At 41.1% G+C, this 23320-nt stretch overlaps 1 protein-coding gene across 9 annotated transcripts in view; it reads left to right on the forward strand.

Moving 5' to 3' along the window:
* Positions 1–13235, forward strand: part of IL1RAPL2 (interleukin 1 receptor accessory protein like 2) — a 394699-nt gene extending 381464 nt beyond the window's left edge. For all 9 annotated transcript variants that reach the window (XM_032996140.2, XM_032996138.2, XM_032996145.2 and 6 more), the window contains 2 exons: positions 2186–2356; positions 11766–13235. In XM_032996140.2, coding sequence (XP_032852031.1) covers positions 2186–2356; positions 11766–12463 — 869 coding nt within the window. In that variant the 3' untranslated portion in view covers positions 12464–13235. The remainder of the gene's footprint in view (positions 1–2185; positions 2357–11765) is intronic.
* Positions 13236–23320: the final 10085 nt, after the last annotated feature.

The following is a 23320-nucleotide window of genomic DNA, read 5'->3' on the forward strand; positions in this document are numbered from 1 at the left end:
GTCAGCTGCATCGATGCAATTTCAGGGTCATTTTCCATCTAAACACATATTTTTTTTAAAATAGAAGATTTGGAACTCAACAGATTTGCTTTGTTCCTATTTCTAAAAATATCCTATCTAAGCAGTGTTGGATGCATTCACTTCCTGTGTTGTGCGTAGCATTGTTTTTAGAGAAAATTATACTGAGGATTAAGGGAAGCCATTTAGAAAATGGCTCCAAACAGTGCTGCATCCAAAGCACACAGAGCAAGCAGTGGACAAGCATGGATAGGTCCTTCTGCTATGTCCTGTGTACGTGCAGCTTGTGAGGAGAGAGTCAAGACCGTAGAGATGTAACACAAGCACAGGGACTCACAGGAGCCCTGGGGAACTGGTTCTGTCTATGTACTTGTACTGTGAACAGAGGTGATTGGAGAGGGCAGTTGTACGCACACAGCTGGAAGGGGCAGGGAGCACAAGGACTGCTTGCACACAATCCATACACAGCTTTCACACTGCTTTATAACCAGGCATGTCAGTGCTCTGGGGTTTGCTTTGCTGCCTTTGCAGAGCGCTCAAATGTTTGCAGGGATGTGTGCCTCCCGAATCACTGGGTGGCTGGCTTCTCTTAAAGGGATTTGGCAGGCTTTATTACGGACAGAGTAGCAGGTTTTGGACAGGCTTCCAAAGCTGACTGGCCTTTATTTCTTTGCTGTTTGTTCTTCTGTCATCTTTCTGTCAGTAACTACTATTTTTGTATGCTCTTGATTTCAGAGAAGTAGCAGCAAGTCAGGTGAACATCCTCCCACACAGCTATGGTTAAACTAGGCAAATTGCCTCTTACAATCCTATAATTATTCACATACTTTGTCTGTAGCTCTGACCCTTATGGGTCTGGCTATGTGTTAAGAATTATAAGAAAGTAACCATCATTTCAAGGTCATCAAAGAATGTATTGTATTATGATTAGCTATTTTTTATTTTTATCAGAATAAGTGATGATTTTTAACTGCTTTAATTATCTTTCATGTGTGCTATTCTTTACAGATAATTGGTACTCAGCAATCCTCCATTCATGCAGTTTTGTCCTCACAACATTAACTATTTGATTTTTCGTTTTCTGTAAATAATGGCAGCTGTGCTCTTCCCTGGAGACTCAGTTGCTGAAGGTTGACTTTTTCAATATACTATTTTCTGTTACTGCAGAGGAATAGCAAAGAGAATTGTCACGAAGACAGTTTGATCCCAGCATGGATCCCAAGCATGGCAGTGGTGCCACTTCTGTTCTTGGCAGAGTTGCCAGTTCTTACCTCCTTGGTTTGGATGCAGAGAGCTGGAGGCAAGCCCCAGCACTGTGCAGGAGGAGGAGGAGGGGATGTGTTGCCCTTTCTAGACAAACCACCATGTTGCAGCCCCACCATCCTCATGTGGCGTTGCCTGGGTCCCCTCTGTCACCCACTGCCAGCCTCCATCTTTTGATGAGGCTTTGCCTCCATCCCTGAGCTGCAGGCAGAATGGAGGGTCAATTCTTCCCCTGTGCCCCATTTGCTCTTGGAGTTATTTCTTTCTCTCTTACTGTGAGCCCAAAGTATATAAAAAGTTCTGGATCAAGTGACCTCTAAAATGATGATACTGGTTTTAAAAATTACAAGATATTCTGAAAATTGTTTTGGGCTGGTTGTATTTGTCACTATTTTCTCCATAATCAGTATTCATTTGGGTTAAGTCATGTATTTTCTCATAACTACTTGTGCAACTAAGTTTTCCTTGATCAAAACTTTCCAGACTTTCCAGGCTCAAAAACTTTTGCAGGCTCAAAACTTTGGCGTAATCATAGCACTCTCGAGGTATAGGATTTGAAAGATTTCCATTAGCAATGTGTAAAGGATTAAAATAAAAAGTTCCAGCTTTAGTATTGTATTAGAATTTTGCCCAAGATCTTTGCAGATGCGAAACGTGTACACTGACCACACAAAGCAGAATTGCTAGCTAGCTCAACATGCAAAAGAAAACTGACAGGATATCCTTTGTCTGGATCTGAAATATTTCTCTGTGGAAGCCAGATTATATGTTCCTGTGAAAAGATCCATTTTTGCTGGGAAATGCTTGATCGTTTCAAGGAATAATCTGATTTCCTAGTACTTTCCTGTGTTCTTTATAGCGCTCTTGCAAACAGAAGGCTGAAAATGAATTTGTTTTCTTACAGACAACAAGGAATATGATGCGTATCTTTCATACACCAAAGTGGATCCTGATGCGTTAGATTGTGATAATAATGAAGAGGAGCAGTTTGCACTTGAAATTCTGCCAGATGTTCTAGAGAAGCACTATGGATATAAACTCTTCATTCCGGATAGGGACCTAATCCCTAGCGGAAGTAAGTATTTCTGACTTTTCAGTTTAATTCTCTCTTTGTGTCATGAGGGCCTGGACTGTGCAATAAGTACTAGATATGGGAAACCTCTCTTTGTGAAGTGGTTGTGAGAATTGGAAAAGTTTCATCAGTACTGCAAATTTGAGCTCTAGGTTAGAGCTTGTTCCTACACCACTGAAACCAGAAGGAACTGCCATTGATTTCAGTGGAGGCAGGAGCTGGACCTTCCTACAGGGAATGTTGCAGCACTGCAAGCAATACTGTAGTCCAAAATCTCTGCATCAGACAGAGGTAGCTAAGCAGGAAACTTCCAAAAAAGATGTTGTAGTCTCTGTTTTATCATTGAAAATGGGATTGTTATTTTTTTTCCAGTAATGATTTGTTTGTTTACAGCAGTTTTAGAAGTAAAAGTCATCTTCCCCATTGTCTTATTTTTCCCTAACTTTGAAGTCTCATAAATAGCTACAGTAGTTTCCCAGTTAATGGTATAGATACAATTTTTTCATTAGATTTTTGACTAAATGTTGAATTTCTGAGCAGTGTTGATATTATGTAAGTAATTGGTATTGTGTAAGTAATACTAATTCTTCAGAGGACTATGTGTAGCCCAGTGATTCAATGCTGTTTTCCATGCTGACAATGAGATACAGTTGTCTACTTCAAATCAGTTTTGCTGCCACGTCTGAAGATTCAGCAGCACCTTTGGATGTCTGTACCAACAGTTAATGCCTTCCTAGCTGTAGTTATGATATCTTTTCTTCCAGATTAATTTTTGGACAAGTCAAAAAAGACTATGAATCATACGCATCATGTTGATGATTTTTAAATGTACATTATGTTTGCTTTAATACCACATTTATTTGAAATGCTACCCTTGTGAAAAATAAGCTTTTTTTACGAATTCTGTCTGCAAATCACTTCCATGAAAAATGTTAGAAGAGAATATGAACTTCTCTATATATATATGCTACTGTATAGGAAATAGGAACAAGAAAACAAAGCAATGGCTGTACTGGAGCAGATGTCCCCAAACATGAAAGAGCTAGAACATGTCTGCATTAGCAACCTGCCTGACAAAAGACTTGAAACTGCTGCCTTGTTGCTGCCACACCCCAGTGCCTGCCCCAGAAGTTGGAGCCTACTTCTCCTCTGACATTTGAGGGAGCTGGAAAGAGAGCTCTGAATCCTGTACCATTGGGAAAGAGGAGTCAGAGCCTGGTCACAGATCATGCAAAGTCCCATGTAGTTGCTTGAATTTATCATGTGCATTTGCAGCTCCTAGATTAGAGCTGCTTCCCTTGTTCCTTTTGCCCTACCCCTGCAAGGTGTGAGTTTTAGTCCATCAGGAACATATTCCAGAAAGGAATAACTTGGCTCACAGCCTTATTATTTCTGACAGTACAAGCAAGTAGTACTGAATTTTTAGATATTGTTAAGAGAAAATACATATTTTTGTGTTAAAAATGACAGAACTGTTGTAAATAGTTGCTTCATATCCAACAATATAGCAGAGTTATACATAGTAATTATACAATTGAATTACAGAGTTTAAAGCTAGCCCTTCAGTGATAACTGTACTGAAGCACAGATTAATCTGAAATGAGATTCTTCTTTCCAATTGCTGTGCCAGCTACCATGGTATTTTATTTTTGTCTATTTTTGTCAGTCAGACACTCTGCAAATACTTGTCATCACTTTGGGTATTCTTTAAACCTCTCCTGAAAATGTAGGGTACCTGAAAATATCAGTTCTCATTTATGAACATTCACAAATTTAATACCTCTTTTTTTCCTCTCAAACTCACTTCTTCGGTATTATGAAAGGGCCTGATTCTAACACATGGAGTTTCAAGAATACTTAATCAGACATAATGACAATGCAGATAAAATGTGGTACTGAAATGAGTGTGATTTGCATACTTTAGCTTTGAGAAAGATATGGGGGAAGGCACTTTATTTTGAGGGGGCAGGAGGGAGGGAGAGGTGGTGGAGAAGGAGGGAAGACTCAGACTTCTGTATTTGTAAGCTCTCTATGTGCACTGGAGAAATGTAACGTGGCTGTTTTCTGCCTAATGCTCACCAGTCTTACAAGGACTTGCAGTGCTTAGTGAAGAGAACAGGCTGTGTGATGTCGTACAGACCTGCTAGAAACTTCAGAGGTTAAACATAGCATATTTTAGAGTGACTGTCTCAAAAAGTGGCAGATATGACAAAATATATAGCTCTTCAGGGTAGATGATTTCTGTAGAAAAATGAGGGCTTGATCACAGTTGCCTTTTTTATTTTAGGAAATATCTCTTCTCACATGTACTGCATTTCCTCGTCTTTTGGTGTAAATGACTTTCAGTGTAAAGTAATGCTTTCCCACTCTCCATTCTGATGTGTTTCCTTCTATATCTTGTGTACTTAAACGTGTGCCATTCAACTAGTACAGCAAATAAGGTGTGTTTTGTAAGGCTTTCATATAAACTCTGCAATTTTAAGGTGCTGCCACAGGAGGGTGTGCATTATTGTGCTTCCTTCCTGGCATGTAGCAATACATACAGCTGCTACTTGGGTTTGAGAGCAAGTGAAAAATAGATTTGTTAAATAGTATTTCATTAACTTTCTTGCAAGCTTCTTTGACCAAACTAAAAAACTGACTTCAGAACAACGCAGGGACAAGTTTGATAATGTTTTCGTCCAGCTGGTTCATCTCTAACCTCTGGGAAGAAGCTGTGATAGGGAAAAGCTGTGATAGGGTCTGCATGTCCCTGTGCAACTGAGTTGGAGATTACAGCCAGATGTGCTTTCTTGGGGACACACGCACCCAGCAGTGAGTTCCTTCACACGGCCTACCCAAGCGCTGCGTTCTAGCTCTGCGCTGTTTCAGGGATGCCCATGGAGCGACTGTTGCTGTCCCTAGGAGGGCAGATGTGGTGGCTGTGGGGACTGAGGCCAGCTCGTCACCATCGGGAAGCAGATCCCTGTCATCCAGAGTTCAGGTCAGATGGGGCTGAGTCATGTGTTGCAGTAGCCGTTAGTTTCTGTGCCCTGCCAGGATTAGAAGTGTTATCCCAGTGCAGCGTTTTGTCCTAGGGGGACAACCACCAGGAAGGATGCCAGGGGCCTTGGTGATGCCCACCACACGGTGGCCAGCAAGGACCTTTGCAATGACTCTTGGTGCTGCCTGAGAGCAGCACGGATGGACCTGGCTCCCCAAACTGGCAAGGTGAAAAAGGGGCTCAAGCAGCCACCGCTTCCCTGCTCTTGCTTATGCAAAAGCCCACACGGCCACACAGGTTGGAAGATGAGAGGGTCAACATGTCAGGGAGACATGATATTTATTGTGCTATGTAAGCAGGACCAAGTTTGTAAACTAGGATTTGAGTTGCATGTTATAGGAATTACTATAGCAGCTCTTTAATGTTCTTTATTCTGTCAAAGCTGACAGCGCATATACCTTTCTGCCTAGGTAACTAAGGCATAACTGAACATGTTAGCCTGTATAAGGAGGCTGTGAGCCCTAAGATACAGTTGCAATTGTTACTGAAGTTTCTTAGCAGTTATCATTTTTTCCACCCTATTAGTTTTCAGGGTTTTTTTAACAAACCCTTTCCCAAAGCAAACATTCTAAAGTCCTGTAAGCTTTTTAATTCAGTGTTAGAAGGCCTGAGGAGACTGAAAAGTTGGAGGGAGAAACAAGAATAGTTATGTTTTCACTTGAGCCATTTTCTGTCTTGCTAAGGATGATGGGTCTACAGAGAGAAAGATCTATTTGCACTTGACTCTCTTAAAATTGGAACTACATCAGAGGAAGATATTTTTCTCACATGGTTTCTGCAAATTATTTTAAACCCTGAAAGTGAAGAGGTCAAAACTGACAAGTTGGATTTTTAATACCAGTAATACAAATCTATTAGACCATCATCTAGTTGCTCTCTAAGCATATGTGTATTTGATCTTGACAGGATTGAAAAAACACCAACAATTCACTTCAGCTCAGCCCAGGGTATAGAGTTCAGGCGCTGAAAAGAACAATGGTGATGGAATAAAAATCTTCGCTTTTACCTGAAAAATTAGAGGTTGTCAGCACAACAGGAGAGTGCCTAAGGCATATGATAGAAAACTCACAACATTCAATATTGCAGTTCTAGCACTTTGTAGTTTTGTCACAATGTGGTTTTTGTCTGGTGAATTCCAGCTTCCTGGGTTTGTGAAGAAAACCCAGTTACACTGTGTGGCTGGGGTTCCCAAAGAGCCAGAATTAGGTATGGGACACCATTTATGTGGAATGTGAATAGAGTACCCAGCTCCACAAACTGCTTTCAGAAGTCCCTTGCTGTCTACTCTGTATCAGTCTTACGCATAATGCCAGGCATGGGTGAGGAGAGCAGGGATCCAGAGGAATGACAGTTGAAAGTGGAAGAAATACAGACAAAAGTCAGAAAGGTTGGCTTCCCTGTAAAAGCCCACTGAAGGCCTGAAAGAATTGTATTTCTTAAAAAAAATGGCCAACAAAGACAAAGCCAAGGAGGAATCTTATTGTTGTCTTTCCACTAGAAAGCAAAAAGATAGAGACAGACTCTTCTCAGAGGTGCACAGTTACTTGAGCAAGAGGGCACAGGTACAAGCTGCAATGATGAAAATTCCATTTAAGCATTTGGAAAATTTTCTTCACTTTGAGGGTGATCAGACACTGGAACAGAATCCAGAGACACTGAGAAGAAACCTCCAACATTGGAGGTCTTCAGAACTGTACTGGACAAGGCCCTGAGCAATTTTAGTTGGGACTGCCTTGGACCTGTAAACCTCCAGAGCCCCCTTCTAACCCATATAAGTCTGTGAATCTTTGATTCTAAATATCCAGAATTTTGATTCCAACATCTATCGCCAAAACAATTTCAACAAAATCACCTATTTCAGACACTTCAGTCTGCAAGGAGACATCCGCAGAGCTGCCATCTTTGTCTTCTCCTTAATCCCTCCTTCCTTTGTCATGTCAAATACGGGAAGTCTGACAGTGGCTAAGAGAGGGCAGTGTGTCATGCTGATCTGCATTACTTGTTTCTTTATGTTGAACTCATTGGCTATCCCTTAGCTTATACTGGGATTGAGGTCCCTGGGAAGTGGCCATCACTCTGTGTTTCAGCAGTTCCAACTGCATTGCTGTTCTGGTCTGAGCTAACAGAAACAACAGATATTTAATAAATAGGAAAAGCAAGACATGCAATCATTTTTGTTACGATAAAGTAAACAGAGTTCGGGTTTGGAAACGATTCAGTTAGGAAACCAGGACTGAATTATTCTTCTATAAATAACTTTCTCAAGTGATAGTCACATTGCCAAATGCAGAATGGCTGGTTATTTTCGGAGTGCCAGAAACCAGGCAGTATGGGGTTGTTGGTAGATTCTCTTTGGTTCTTGTGGTGCTGCAGACCATGCTTCCCAAAAATATCTGTAGTACTTTATATGATTCCTGGTGCTTTTTCCCTCTCTCTCAACTGCTTCTGCAAATCATCTGAATCTGGTTAGTCAGACATTTTGTTGTGTAAGCAACTCTGTGTCCATGGTGTCCATTCATTTCCTTGCTCTTAGTCTGCTTGCATATTAGGCTGTATGGGTTTCCTTACAGCCTGTGGTTAGTGTAGCTCATTCAAGATTCAATAGGCAGTTATGCATGATTTAATTGCAGATGGGTTGCATGTCTTGGACTTCTCTTCTTCAGTGCTTCAACCTACAGTTCAGCATCGTTACGTGTTGACAGTGTTTCGTGAGCACATATTTACTGTCAGGTCATCTGTCTTCATTACTAAAGGGCAACCCTGCAAAAACTGTGTTTGTTTATGGGTCTAAAAGTTCTTACTGTCCATACCTCTATGGACATTGCATTGGACATGAGGCAAGTAAGTTACTGATAAAGGTACTCATAATTCTAATTTTTTTGATCTATGGGAAATGCTAACATTTTGAAAACAGTTTTTGTGCCATGTTGCAAAACGATGTTTCAAGGGGAGAAAACAGGGTCAAAATTTAAAATGTTCTTTTTCATTAAAATTAAGTGGGTTAATTCTAATGTTGGCATTTTGTTTTTACATTCTAGTTTATGATAAAACATAATATTTGGGAATTCAAAATTAATAATTCCATACTGATTTTGTCAAGAAAATTTTTTTCTCCCCTCACAATGAAATGTCATTGAAGTTGACACCTCCTGCAGTGACAGTGAAGTTTCAGCAAAATTATATTCATCTAATGGAAATATATTGGTCTGGAATCTTACAGTTGATCCTAGTTGGTGATGTCATTCCTGAAATGCCTGCTGTTTTTTTCTTGAAACAGAGCCATTGCCTGACAATTACTTCTTAGCTCACTGGAAAGGTGAAAACAACCCTTTCTCCATCCTACATTGCAATATAGGTTGTTTGGATTTAATACCTTCTAATGGACTGAACACTTAAGACAGGCTACAGAACCTGCAGTATTTTGAGCAGTCTCAAATTCTGAAGTGAAAGGAGGGTGATTTAGCTACTCACAGGTTTATGCAGTCAGTCTGGTACCACTGGAAAAAATAAAGTTTGAAGTTCCACAGACAGGAATCTGTCCCCCCACCCTATTCCTCACAGCAGTGTTTAAGTTGTGCACATTGAACATGTTGTAGTGTGCACCCAATGGAACCACGTGCTCCAGGAGAGTTGCCACCTACCTTTAGTAGTAGTCCCAAGCTGCAGTTATTGGGAGTACTAAGTACTTCTGGACCAGATGGCTGGAAAACACGTTTGTCTTTTCATTTGGGTTTCCAGTTTCCTATAATACAGTGTATTTTATCCTCAGTGCACCAACAGACCCTCTGTACATTGGCCATGTCTATCAGTGAACCAGCCGCAAACTTGGAATTTGAAGCAACACCTAGTTGTCATTTGTGGAGGTATCTGTTTAGTCATCTGTAGAAAGAGCTCTAACTTGGTCCGATATCCAGGAAGGTGGGCATGCCAAAGTGTGGGAGAGGCACAGAGGAGAGAAGTATCCAGCTGAGAAAACAGGGAATTTTTCCTGTCTTCTTCCCACCTCATTTCCTGTTTGACTAAAGCAAAGTCTGGTGAGTTCTTGATTGAGATGTTATAATGGATTATTGCTGGGTTGTTGCTATTGAAATTATTGCCACTGGATATTTGAAGAGGTGAAAGTGGAGTGATTTCTTGTTTGTTTTGTTGGTTTGGTTTCTTTTTTAATTGGATATATGTAGGATATGCATGGCTGTGCTTAGCACTAACCTGGATCTGTGGTACTGACTGGTATTGTGTCCAGCAGAGAATTGTCTTGTACATAGCAGTGCTCTGAGTTGTTTGAAGGAGGAATGAATATGTCTCAGGAAAGATGCATGATAGTTTGTTGTTTTACTGTATCTTGCAGATTCAACCTCTAATGATGAAGCTTCCCACCTAAATTCTTTCTTTTTGGGAGCAGAAAGAAAGGAAGAAAATGAAGAGTCTGAGCTGTTGATACATTGGGATAATCTCTTTCCATTATATTGAACATTTCTACCTTTCCTTAAGTTTTGTTTCACCAGTTCTGCTTATCATTTTCTCATTGTTGCTGATTCTCTCCCCAATCCGTTGCCTCTCCCATGGATTATAATGTTGAATTTTTTTTCATTAATGAGTAACTATTTTACACAGAGCAGTGTGGGGGTTTTCCTCATAAAATATTTTAAGGAAAAAAAACCAACTGTAAATGCTGCATGATTAAGAGTCATAAAACATTAACTAAAAGTCAGGATTGTTGCATAGACATTTGTATTGTATGTGTATGTCTTAAATTTTTGTGTGTCTGCGGGATGTTTGCAATTGCCTCTTTTTTCCATTTGTGAAAGAAATTCTTCTTGCTGCTAAGTGGTGAAATAAAACACTGGTAAAGGCAGATTTGATGCTAACTATGCCTTCCGTCTCATGAAAATAAGCTATTTTAGAATGTTCCTGTTGGCCTATTTTGTAGTTATTTACTTTACTGGAAGTGGTGTGAATAAGCATGCTGTGGTATGGTGCCTGGGACTATAAAAACGAGTCTTGAAGTAACAGATGTTGATTAATGATGTTATTTGTAATTGTTGTTCCTTCTAGAGGGCAGTGTGTGTAAGAGAGGCCCTGCCCTGTGCTGAGTAAAGATCTGTTCTGTGCAGCTCTTGTGTCCAAGTCTTCATTTATAACACATGCTTCTCCTCTGTCGTCAGGTGGCACATTCTGAGTAGCATGGTCAAGAGGTTCATGTAGTTAAAAAAAAAATATATATATATATATATCTATATCTCCTGTCTCTAAGATGGCAATCAAAATACTATGCAACCAATGAACACTTTCCTGACCTTTGTGTGTTTTTTTCAAGTGATATCATTTTTCTGGTCTTGACCCAAAACCCACTGAAATTTTTTGAAGTCTGTTCATTTGAGTGGGTTTTGGATCAAGTCTGTAAGTAGATCTCTTTCCCATCCTGTTCCATGGCAGACCAGCGTAATTGGCTTCTCTTCCCTACCGTCTCTGAGACAAGTGAAACTCAGGGATCCAAGTCCAACTTCAAGAGTGTTTTGTAGTTCAATAATCTGACGTCATGGAGCTAATGATGGGGCTGGCATTTCTGCTTACGCTGATAGTTTGCAACTACTTGACTTGCATGAATAAAATAATACTATTTTCTTTGTCACTGATGTCTCAACAAATAAACAACCTCCAATATGTTTAAATTTTCCATTTGTTCCTGTCACTTGTGAAATTTCTGTTAATACCTTGGGGTACATAGAAGCACAGATTTACAATATTAAAACAGACCACTGGGCCACAAAGAATGTTATTGTGCTTTTGTGGTCAATACCTAAAGAAGAAAGAGCTGCCATGATGCTTCTATGAAATAGCACAAGTTCTGCATGTGGTGAGGGTTGAAATCCTTTTGAACTCTTGCAAGTTACTGTTCATACACCCTGCAGCATCCTCGTGTCCTTGCATCTGAAACACAAGAACTGCTTCCTACAACGTGCTTCCCTTAATGCGATGTTAATCATAATCAGTGTTAATGTTAAAATTTACACAAACATTACATTGATCTTGACCTATATTTTTTCAGGAAGTGAACTGTGTATTTTTAGTCACTAATGCATCTACACAGTGAGGATATTATGTAAATGTCTTTCTGTTGAGATGAACAGGGCAAAACAGTGAAGGATGGAGGGTGTTATTATGGAGCTTTCTATATGTACTCCATAAACAGAAATATGTTGTGATTCATAATCCTACTTTCGTTGAATTATGTTGTGAAATTCCCCTTGTCTTAAATGGTGTGGATCAGTAAGCTGTAGGATTTTATTATACTTGATTGCAAGCCTGATGTTCTGATACAATAGACTTCTTTATTCTTTACTCTTTCTCTCTTTCTATAATTTGTAGCCTACATTGAAGATCTCACAAGATGTGTTGAACAAAGCAGAAGACTCATTATCGTGTTAACTCCAGACTATGTTCTCAGGAGAGGATGGAGTATTTTTGAGATGGAAAACAGACTCCATAACATGCTAGTCAGTGGAGAAATCAAAGTTATTTTGATTGAGTGTACTGAATTAAAAGGGAAAGTGAATTATCACGAAGTGGAATCTTTAAAGCACACCATCAAACTTCTCTCAGTGGTCAAGTGGAAAGGACCAAAAAGCAGCAAACTGAATTCTAAGTTTTGGAAGCGCCTAGTCTTTGAAATGCCAGGGAAGAAAAAGGAGGTGGTGTCTCGCCATCAGGTCCTGGATTCTGCAGAGCAGGGCCTTTTTGGAGACCTCCAGACTGTACCCTCTCTTGCCGTCACAGGCACTTCTGCCACGTTGGTAGAATCACGGGCTGATTTAACTGATTACCATCAAACAGACTCTGTGCAAATGAGACATTATTGCAGAGGATATGAATATGATGTGTCAGCAGCAACATTGCCAATAGCTTCCATAAGCAACCATCACACATACTGTAATATACCTTTGACACTACTAAATGGACAGCTACCTCTTAACAATACCATGAAGGATCCCCAAGAGTTTCACAGGAACAACCCATTGCTACCTTTATCAGCAAAGGAGCTTAGCTTCACCAGTGATATCTGGTAGTGAAGATGAGAACTCTTTTGAGATGCTTCATGACCACCATGAAGACACGTTTTTAAAGAACTTTGCCCTAACCCCATGGGGTGAGAAAACATATTCGAAGCAGCGGCACACTTGTTTGCTTTTCTACTTGAACTTTTTTGTTTACGTTTACAAATTATTGACAAAGAGGGCATTCTTTTGTAACTCAGTAATGTCCTTCCTGTCTTTTAATGTACAGTTTTATTGCTTATTTAAAAAGGAGGGGGGATAGAAAAAACACAACCCATCATGTTACAGTAGGTTTACAATCTGGCATGGATAAAAGGTCACTGTATATGATCTCCAACATCCATACATATTTAAGTAATAGTGTTTGAAATACACAGAAGTTGTTGGTTTTTTCATATAGACTTCAGTACAGTTTGAAATTCTAATCGTACTATGAAAATTATCTCGTGCACAGACCACAAGGGGTGAATCATTCTCAAAAGGAAGGAGGAAACCTTCCCAGTAACACTGTCTTGCAAATACATTTTAGAAGATGACCAACTGAAACAATGCAGATGAAGCTTTATCAATAAAGTACCTAGTATCAGTTACTACCTAGTATCAGTTACTGCAGAATAAATCACCTGCTCACATCAGCATCTCTTCATTTTATTAACAAGGCATGTTGTATTCCTAGTCAGTGGTTAGCAATGTGGTTTTATTAAACAACTTACTAGAATATTGGAAGAAGTTTAGGAGGATTTTGAACAATTTTTCTGTTGATTATAGATTATTTCACCATTTTTTGCAGCTTTTTAATTATTTTTTTTAAACAGTTCAAGTATAAATTTATCTGTCAGTTATTTCATTAATTTGAAATTTCTTAAGATATCTTGATCTCTTTTAAGATTTGTAGTAAAGGCAATGTAATTTTCCATGGGATTTTTTTCCAAAACCAGTAGTAACAATTTGAAATTAACCTTTTTGTGAGAACATCAGCAATAGAAAATAATTACTACAGCAATATTCAGAGATGAAGTGCTAAATTATTCAGGTTTACTAGTAGTCTGAATTCAAATGCAGTGATAATTACCTGAGACAGTTCTCTCTCTGTTTTTCTACCTGTCAGTTTATGTACCTTTTAAATATGGCTGAAGCAGTAATATTTCTGCTCTCTGTGCAACTAATGAAAAATGATATTTTTAAGCAGCTGGTAAGGTCCTGCATTGCTCACTTATATGAGTGATCCCATCAGCCAAACAGGATACTGTCATTTGTCTTTCATGGAATGCATTCTTGCTGCTTGTGGGTGAGAAGTGTTATACAGGTACTCGGCATCAGGCATTACCACTCAGTGAGTTAAATTTGCTTTGGACCAGTATGGTTCATGGAGATTTCCACACTCAGTTGATTAAGGGTTGCAGAGTCAGATCATGGAGACAACAGTATTCAAGGAAAAAACCCTAAGTAATGAAGGCAGAAGCCAGTTTTGCAGTTTTTGGCATGGCTTTAATGAAAACACAGTAGACATGAGAGTTTGGTCTCAATAAGATCTGCTGGAGCAAGTTCCCAAAAATATTTTTATGACAGGCAACCTTGCCTGTATATCAGTATGTTTTTAGCATTGTTCTCTTCGATTGCATGAATAAAAATTAGCACTCTGCACTCAGCTGCCCGTGGTTTCATCAGCAAACAAGTTCAGTAAATCCTTGACATTTTGCAGTGGTTCCTAAATTGTACCCTACAGTCAAATGGAAACAAACACTGACCTAAGACTTAAAAGTATCCAGAACTGGCCCAAAGGCCATGAGAATGATCTCAAATGTGCAATAATTCACAGAGGTCGGTATTTTTCCATTGCTTCTTTTCCCAGTTCTTTATTCTGTGCCCTCTTACACCAGTGATTTTCTGTAAGATTTTCATTAGGTTCTAAATAATACGCGTTTCTCTTGTTTTTTCTAGCATCATTATGCAATTGACACTAACACCGAAAATGGAAATCTAGAAAAGATATTGATTTATTACACAGTATAGGTCTAGAACTTGCTCTTTTGTGAAGTTCTGAATATAAGGTGTTTAATATACGTATTTTTCTACTGAGAAAGTGATTTTACCTCCATTATAAATATATGTATTTCAAACTCTTCCCAGAAATTTACAGAATTTGCACTGTTTTATAAGTGTTACAGACTGTGTTTACACTGGCTATGTTCTTTAATGCAAAGTGTAATTTAAAAAAAGGAAAAAACTAAAAGAAAAACCTGCATGAAGAGAGCTGCATATGTTTAAATGAAAAGCTGTACTTTGAATTCTTTTCCTTTCCACATTACTCTAGAATCTGGTTAATTCACATAGAATGTTCAGTGAGATTTTAAACCTACTAGTTCTGTATTAAGCATGCAAATTCCAAAAAAAGAAAAAAAAAAAAAAAAAAAACAACCAAGAAAAAAACATATGCAGGCTGGTCTGCTTCTTTTATTTACAATGACTAAATATGGGTAGCAAATTCATTGACCTGATGGTAGTATGTCTCTTAGAGCAGTAGCTATTCAAAAGAAAAATGCAGACATGTTGCATTGAGGTAACATGAAAAGAACAGTTTTTCTGTCAGTTTGCAAAAGCACATCGTGTGTCTGTGTATTGATATCTTTTAGTTATAGATGACAAGTCACAATCTGCTTTAAGATTTCTAAGTGTGTATTGAGTACTCTGACAATATATATGTGAATTGGAACCGCCTGTACCCCTCTGCTTTTAGTATGGGGATGGGGACCTGCGCTCTGGAGGCCTCTCGTTGACTCAGTTTTGTGTAATAGCAGTATGGCATGCTGGAGGCCGAGTGTTTCTGTAGGTAGCACTTAAGGGTCTGGAAAAATACTGCCAAACAGTGAAACTCAACCATCAGTGGAACTTGGGGGGGCACAAAGACCGGGAGCTTGTCCCACTGTGAAAATCACCCCTGTAGCAACCCTCCAGCGGGGTCCTTCGTGGCAGCGGTGACAGCTGGATCAGGGCCTTGGTGACAAAAATGTTCTATCATTCATGTGAACTTCATTAGCTGAAATAGAAGGGCATAAGGGCATTCTGTGTTCCTCTGTCTCGCTAAAGCCATGTAGTTAATCAGCTGGATTTACTGGGGAAGAGGCCAGGGCACTACCCTGACAGTGCTTGGTGCTACATCTCGCTTGTGTGACTGTGCAGCCCTCGCCACTCCCGGCTTGTGAGGCCATGCCTTCCCCAGTGACAAAATCACCAGCAGCAGACATCCTTATTGCAACCACGTGGGGCTTCTGATTTAGGGCAGGTTCATTTTAAAGGTAGCTTATTATAGTGTTTGGAAACTCCTGTTTGTATACTTGCCTTTGTGTGTGATGTGCTTCAGAAGCAATTATGGTTTGAAGGTTGTATATAAAATGAGCTAGAAATTGGAAACTTATTCAGCCTCTACAGATTTTATGTTCTTAAAGAAGAAGTTCAGAGAGAAAACAGGGTAATTTAAAATTAAATAACAAAGTATAGTGAATATTAACAGTTCTTGGGGCCTGTGTGCTGGACCAGTGTTTTAATAATTTATATTTTTCTCTCTAGACAGTGGATGAGAAACCTGTATAAAGATATTGCCATACTGTGCCTACAGGTCTGCTCCAAAACCCATTCAAGCCAACAGAAAGAGTTCCATCAAATTCAGCAGACTTTGGATAAGGACATAAAACCTTAGGTTTACTGTGTACAGAGGAATAAAGACAAAAGGGTGAGAAAGAAGTCAAGAGACTAAGAAATCTTTGCTTATTTAATCTGCCTAAAATCAAGCTATTTTTGTCCCTGTTTGGTGCAGATATGCTCTAGGACTATCCAGCCTTGGGAAAGGAATTTTGTTCATTCTTTGTTATAAACAAGATAAGGACTTGGGAATAAATAACAGATACTTTTGGGGGGGGGGGGGAAATCATCATTTTTAAGGGCTTCTAATCTGCTCTCAGTAGTTCCTTTGATACAACAGGCTTTCTCTGTTCATCCAAATGCACAAGCACATACTTAAATTCCTCTTAATTCAGTGAGAAATACTTCACTGAGCAGGGCCCTGGAAGAGTAGTTCGGTGCCAGAAATCACGGCATTTAGCAACTTTTAGAATTGTGCCCTTATGGAGAGCCTCAGAGCAGCTTTTCTGATTTTAGTCTCTGAATAGATGTGAGTATTATGGCAGAACAGCTGTCATGACTCACAGTCCTGGTTACAAGAGAGAAAGTCTTCAGTGCTGGTTAGCCTGGCAGTGACATCTCCCTGGGAAATCAGTGGTAGAGGGTAGAACAGTGGCTTTTTTCATTGTGTCCCAGTTGGGCAACTGGGGGTTTACCCCATGATCAGCAGCCATGGGATGGCTTGGTTAGAAATATTATCTGCAAGAAATCTCTACCTCCATGCAGTATTTTGTGCATCTTCTCTTGTGTACCCTTTGAGGTTCATGCTGGGGCTACTGGGACAGTGAGAAATAAGTGGAGAGTGCGAAGAAGGGAGAGGAAGAAGAGAGCAATTGGAGTCCAAGGGTTTTCCAGGCAGAATCACTGATTCTGTATAGCACAATGACAATTCTTGCTTGAATGTGTCATGTTTGTCCACTATTCAATGGAGGCTGAGCAAAGTTCCCCAGAAAATAATAATTTTTTTGTTAGATCACTTGCTTCAGAACCCTTGTCTTGAAAATTGTATAATTAAATTTCAGTTCCCTGTTGGATGGGAAAATTTCTTAGTTTCTTCCACAAGAAAAAACTAAACAAACAAAAATAAATAAATAAGCTGTTTCTTTACGTGTGTGGAAATTCCCCACAAAGTTAAAACCCAAGCTTTCTGCTGGTCCTGTGGGGTTGAAAGTCACGTGTAGTGCCAGAAGTGTTACTAGATCACCTCTGATGAGGTGAATGAGGTGACAAGCTCCCGCAGTGCCGTGGATCCCGTCGTTGCCCCATTCTACCAGATGTACATTCCCAATAAGCGTGGTCTGGAGTCAGGAGGACAGTGGGTACCAAGCATTACTGTATAGCACTGTCCCAACAGCAGTTCTGAAGCTCTTGCAACATGCAGCTGCTGGGCACTGTACCAGTTTGCATCGGTACCATCGCCGGGGGTCTCAGTCTTGCAGTCTGCTGAGCAATGCAATCATAGCCAGGGCCTGTTTTCCCAAGGCAATTAAGCCACACAGGAGTCAGATCTTATCAAAAGTCCATGGGAATAATTAGTCCTGGCCCTCAGTTCTTGCATTGCCAACATTAGTTAGTTCTGACTGTAAGAAAGAATGACTGCTCTCAGCAGCAGAGCCAGAAGAGCTGCACCAAGGCGGCAGTGAGCCATCGGGCCCTTCCTCATGCAGGTCAGGAGGAAAATGGGTACCTGAACATTATGATGACATACATTTAATGCAATCGATATTGGTCTATTTGCTTATAATGAAAAATTCATAAAAATACCTTCCTCCATGGTATTGAAAGTATTTGAGGTTTTGAAATTTCATAAATAACAGCAATTAAAACAGTTCCATTTTGGCACTAGTTAGCACAGCAAATGTTAAAAATATGGGATTTTGGAATACTTTGTTACAGGAAGAAAGCAAAATTTGAAATAGGAAAATAATGGCACATCACATTCTTGCAAATACAAAGAACAGTGCTCTGAAATGTACTTTGCTTCCCTAAAGAAAAGACATGAAGTGTCTGTGATGGTGAAGGAAGGACAGGTTTGAAATGCTTACTGCGAAAAGCCATTTGATCATTTTGATGCCACTGGAGAAATTCAGAGGTTAATAAGGCTGCTCCAAAGAGGTATAAAACAATGTCTGTAAAAAAGGAAACATAAAGTAAAAGTTACTGAGCTTTGCCAGGATATTGTCATTTAAATATAAAACAGTAACACTGCCAATAGAAGCAGAACATGACCTGTCAGCATTTTCTCTTCATTGCAATATCATTGCACAGCTACCAACTAAGCAGTAAAGCAAATAAATAATAATAATAAAAATGCAGTTTGTCAAGCTGAGCCAGATTCTCACGGTAGGTATTCTATAAACAACTCCTCTCATTCATTTTGATAGAGTGTAATTGGCTTTACAAGATTTCAAGAGCTTTCTTCTCTTCAGGACAAACACAAAGACAAACCAATGTATTTTATACTAGATGAGTTTTGCAATTTCTTTTAAGACTGTAAAATAATTCCTTTGTGCACAGCATTGGGTGGTAAATGTTCTCCTGGCTGCAAGTTTCCACTATGGGCATGCAGAGTGGTTTGCTGGAGTGAGAGCACCAGCAGCTACTGCTGAGCCCATCTACCAGGCTCCATTTGAGCCCGTTGGGGTACCCACCGTGCTCACACATGACAAGGTGGACTCAGGCACTTGGCTGGCCGGTGCCTAGAGAATATAGCACCAATTCAGCCTGTGCTCATGCTGAATAGAGGGATTTGCAAAGTCTCTGCTGCCCTCTTTTAATGGAGCAATGTAGGCAAGCCAAGGTGGAAATTAAAATTGTCAAAGGTAGAATTGTGTGCCTCATTTCTTTCTTAATCCAAATTATTTGGGATTCAGAGCACACCCTGGGATTTATGATGTGGAGGACAGAATTAGTGATTCTCATGCAGAGAGCACAAGGGGCTTTGCTTTTACTACCAAGACATATTTTCATGAGAAAACCGGACCCTGACATGGCCTAGACTTAATGTAAATTACCCTCTTATGAGGTGACTCACGAAGAGAAGGTCTAATGAGATGTGAAGAAGCTTTTAAAGTACAATATACTCTAATCAGTGTGTGTATGTGGCTTAAAGGTAACTTCTGTCAGCACCTAAAAGGGAGCATTTAATACCTAGTCCCCAAATAACATTAGAGACTCCATATTGTGCGTAGGCTGCACACAGGAAATTAACATCTATTCCACAAATTACAACCACCTTTAAAACCCTTAACAGCTCTTTGATTAAAGGATATCAAAGGCTTTATGATCATGAAATAATTAATCTAGCACCTAACTCTGCTGGGGAAATGTTTTCATCCTCCCTTTAGCAAATGAAAAACAGGGTTAGGATCCACTTTGCCCAAAATCCTACTAAAAACCAAAGGCAGAGCTTGGGCCATGCCCCCAGTCTTCCAGTCCAGAGCTCTGACCAGTAGATAATATTCCCTGGACTGGACTGGCAGTGTCACATCAGATTGCCTCGTCCTCGCTCCGTGGCCACATCGTCTCGACCAACAGAAAAGATTGTTCCAGTCTGTGTGAACAACCTGTGAATGTCCCCACGTGTCACACCACAGCTGTTTTGGGGGGCACAGGAGAGCTCTCCCAGAGCAAGTCATGATGCTTCCCTGCGGGATCAGCAGCTCACTGCACAGAGGTGAAAAGGCAGAAGCTCATCATCGGCAGTGAAGTGACTTTGGAAGGACGCAGACTGATGAGATGACAGGAAGTCTCTGCGCTGTAGCAAATCATTGGCAAAAGGAGACAGAGGGGGAGAAAATTGAACTGACAGATAATTTGTACCTAACAACCAGCCTGAACCCATATCAGAGCTCTGGCTCTTGTACTGCCAAACTCAGGGAAAATCTGAACAAAGTTCAAACTTCGTTGCTAACACCCATCAACATAATGAACAGAGCAAGCATCTGTGATATGACAGTGCCAGTCTGTGAGGAAGGCTTCAATCCAGGGCCAGAAGTTTTCAGTTACCCTTCTGAACAACTTCTCATTGCAAAATGCCTAAACCAATGCAGGTATAGGTATATCTTAGTGCACGGACAATTCAAAGCAACCCCTTTTTGTGGAACAAAAGAGAAGAGCCTGAGATGGCAAAATAAAGGAACACATTCATGAACTTGATTTAGCTGGCTTGTCCTTGGCAGACTGTGGAATACAAGTGCAAGTGCCCTGTGAGAAGAGTGACATGGCAGAGGCAGTCGGGCTGGGGGAGTGTATCTGGGAGGTGCTATGGAGCAGCAACTGAGGGTAGAGGGGGGCAGGAGACCACCACCACCTGTCTAGAAGATGTGCCCGTGCCAGCAGCTGGTGGGGATGTGTAGGGCACAGGCAAATCTTGGACACAGTGGCATCAGCATCTCGTGGTCTCTGCAGCCTGCTCTGAGACCCACGAGAGGGCTTCCAAGACTGTTTTACAGTAGCCAGTTCCTGAGCTCCCCAGGGTCCAAGGAGAGGTCAATCCTATCCAAACAGCTCTGCCCCCAGGAAACAGGCTAAGAAGGGGCTAATAAAGGAAACAATAATGGTAGTCATTAATTCAGCAATCTGTTTTAAATCCCTTTCTTAAATGATGAACTATATCTTATAAACTTATCATCTTACCTGTCTTTAATGTATTGAAGGCCCTGGAGAGGGTATAGAAATAGAATAGCACTGTGTGTAGCAAGGAGAGTTTTACATGCAGTATAAACCTGGCTGCGATTATACAGGTTAAGTGAGAGATGAGGCCTTAGGTGGCCGCTTGCAAGGTCTGGGTACCACTTGTGAGGTCTGGGTGCTGCCGTCCATGGGAGGAGGAGAGGACACGTGTCTGCAGGGCGGCGGTGGAAATCTCCCACGCCGCATCACCAGCACTGCGACGGAGAGCTGGAGCCGCGCAGCCCGCCGGGCAGAGGGACCCCTGCGCCCCACGGACAGCCGAGCATCGCGGCACCGCGTCTGCAGTCAGCAAACGAGAGGCAGCCCAGGACTTCTCTTGCAAAATACAGCAATGTAACCTTTGAGCTGCTAATCATTTTTCCTTTTTGGCAGCCAAACAAATGTTACAAAAGAGTAATTCTCAGCATCCATCGTACCCTGAGGGTTAACAAACATGTGTAAGAAGAGCTCCAGATAGAGAGCTGGCAGCCTCTGCTTCTTCTTCAGTGTGTGGAGAACTCTACTGAGACTTGAGGGTTGATGGGATTGCCTTTTCTTTTTTTTTTTTTTTTTGAGAAATAAGGTCACAGAAATTGTCAGAGGAGCATGTGGAGTGATTATAGCATTATAGCAAAAGCACAGAAGCCTGTTAGAGGAACTTACTGATTTTAGAAGCCTGATTCTTGTTATTTTACAATAAGACTGTAAAGCACAAACTACCCCCAAGAGAGCTGGGGGAAAGTGTGGTGGTTTGTGCAGGGCAGTGGCAGAAGCTGAGGTGGGAGCAGGCAGAAGGGCAGAAGCCAGCGTGCCCATGTGAGATGACTGACACTAATCTCACACGGTGCCCTGCAGGGACGGAGCCGGCAGCCTCCGTGCAATGGGGAAAGGCAGCACCCCTCACCCTGCCAGGGGCTGCCTGCCCACAGCTGCAGCCATCCAGCGGTCACTTCCCTGTGATGTTAGTTGCTGATCTTGGGGCTGTTTCTAGTGGACACGCCTAGACCCCTCCTTTGGCAGCCTTTTCCCTTTGCTCGGCAGAGAGAAGCCTAGAGCAAGCCCAAACACTGAATTATTGTCTGGTGTTGTCAGGGCAGGGGTCCGGTGTGCAAGGGGTGGCACAGAGACACCCATCTGGGGCCAGCATCCAGGGCACGGGGGTTCAAATGCTGTCACTTCCTCAGCAGAATATACAACAGCATTTCAATACACATGTCCACCAGGCCTTGCTGGCCCTGAAACCTCATCAAAGTGTTGGATTTCTCATACATGCTCCCCCTGAGCCAACAAAAACCACAGGAATAGCACTGGTGGCAAAGCTACAATGTCAGAGTGAGACTAAAGTATCACCAGGTAACCTAGTCAGGACCAGTTTAACTTGTAGCAAGCTACTAGCGTCTCAAATAATACTTTAAAATTGTGATGTGGAAGGCCTGTTTTCACAAAGTAGCTGAAGCAGAACAAACTCAGATAAGCATCAGCCTCAGCACATCCATTGGGCTTTGCCTGGCACCACTGGGAAGGAAACCTCCCCCTGGGCTGACCTCCTTTGCCCCAGCCCACGCTGCTTTCCCCCAGGTTTGCCATGTGCTGGGGAGATCACTGCTGACCCGCCAGCCACCCTGCACAGACACTACACCATTTTCTTGATGATTTCATTTTTAATTCATACTTTGCACCGAGCCAGGTGAGATAATTCCCTGGCTGTGGGAAGGGAAAACCTCCTGATGGGCAGCTTGAAATGCAGCACTGGGGCAGTGAAGCTCACTGTAACATTTAGAAATTACATTTTATGGTACTTGGTTAATTCAGGAGCTTACCAGGTAACACCAAGAAACCAAGAGAAGGCTCTAATGACACCACAATCTGCCTCTAGCCTGCAGCCTGGGCAGTTTTCATACAGAGTACGATGATTTCACTGTACGTGTGAGTGGTAAGCCACTGACAATAAGCTTTGTAAGAATAGAGCAACATTGCTGTAACTTTACTGTCTTCCCTACAGGCTGTGGAGGAAGTGACTAACTCCTGAGCAGGCAGTCATGGACCTGGTGAGAGATTTCAGGTATGTGTTGGAAAGTAAAAATGTGCTGGTGCTCTGTCTAGTCTTGGTGTTATTAGTCAAGCATAAGTCATTGCACTACGCCTAAGACAGACTTCCTCAGGGAAATCATAGCCTGCTAATTTGGAGGGAGGAAGCAAAGGAGATTTTTTACACTAAGATGATAAAATAAAGGTCTCCAGCTGAGATGTCTATTTTGGGAGATGAATGACAATTTGCCAGAACAGGGGACAGCTGAAATTAATAATGACATTCAGCTGTAATGTGTACTACTCAAAAGCCAGATTCAAATCAGTGTAGTTGCTAGAGATCTGTACCTGATTTCTCTGAGTGAGAATTTGTTTCAATAATCTGAGTGGCTAAAAGGAAGGTTGTAATAACGCTGAGCATTTGGCTTCAGTTGATCCAACAGCTTCTACCAAGGACAAAAAAAGACCTATGAGTTACAGGGTCTGTGT

The sequence above is a fragment of the Tyto alba genome, unplaced genomic scaffold (genome assembly GCF_018691265.1).
Source record: "Tyto alba isolate M040663 unplaced genomic scaffold, T.alba_DEE_v4.0 Super-Scaffold_5, whole genome shotgun sequence".
NCBI lineage: Eukaryota > Metazoa > Chordata > Aves > Strigiformes > Tytonidae > Tyto > Tyto alba.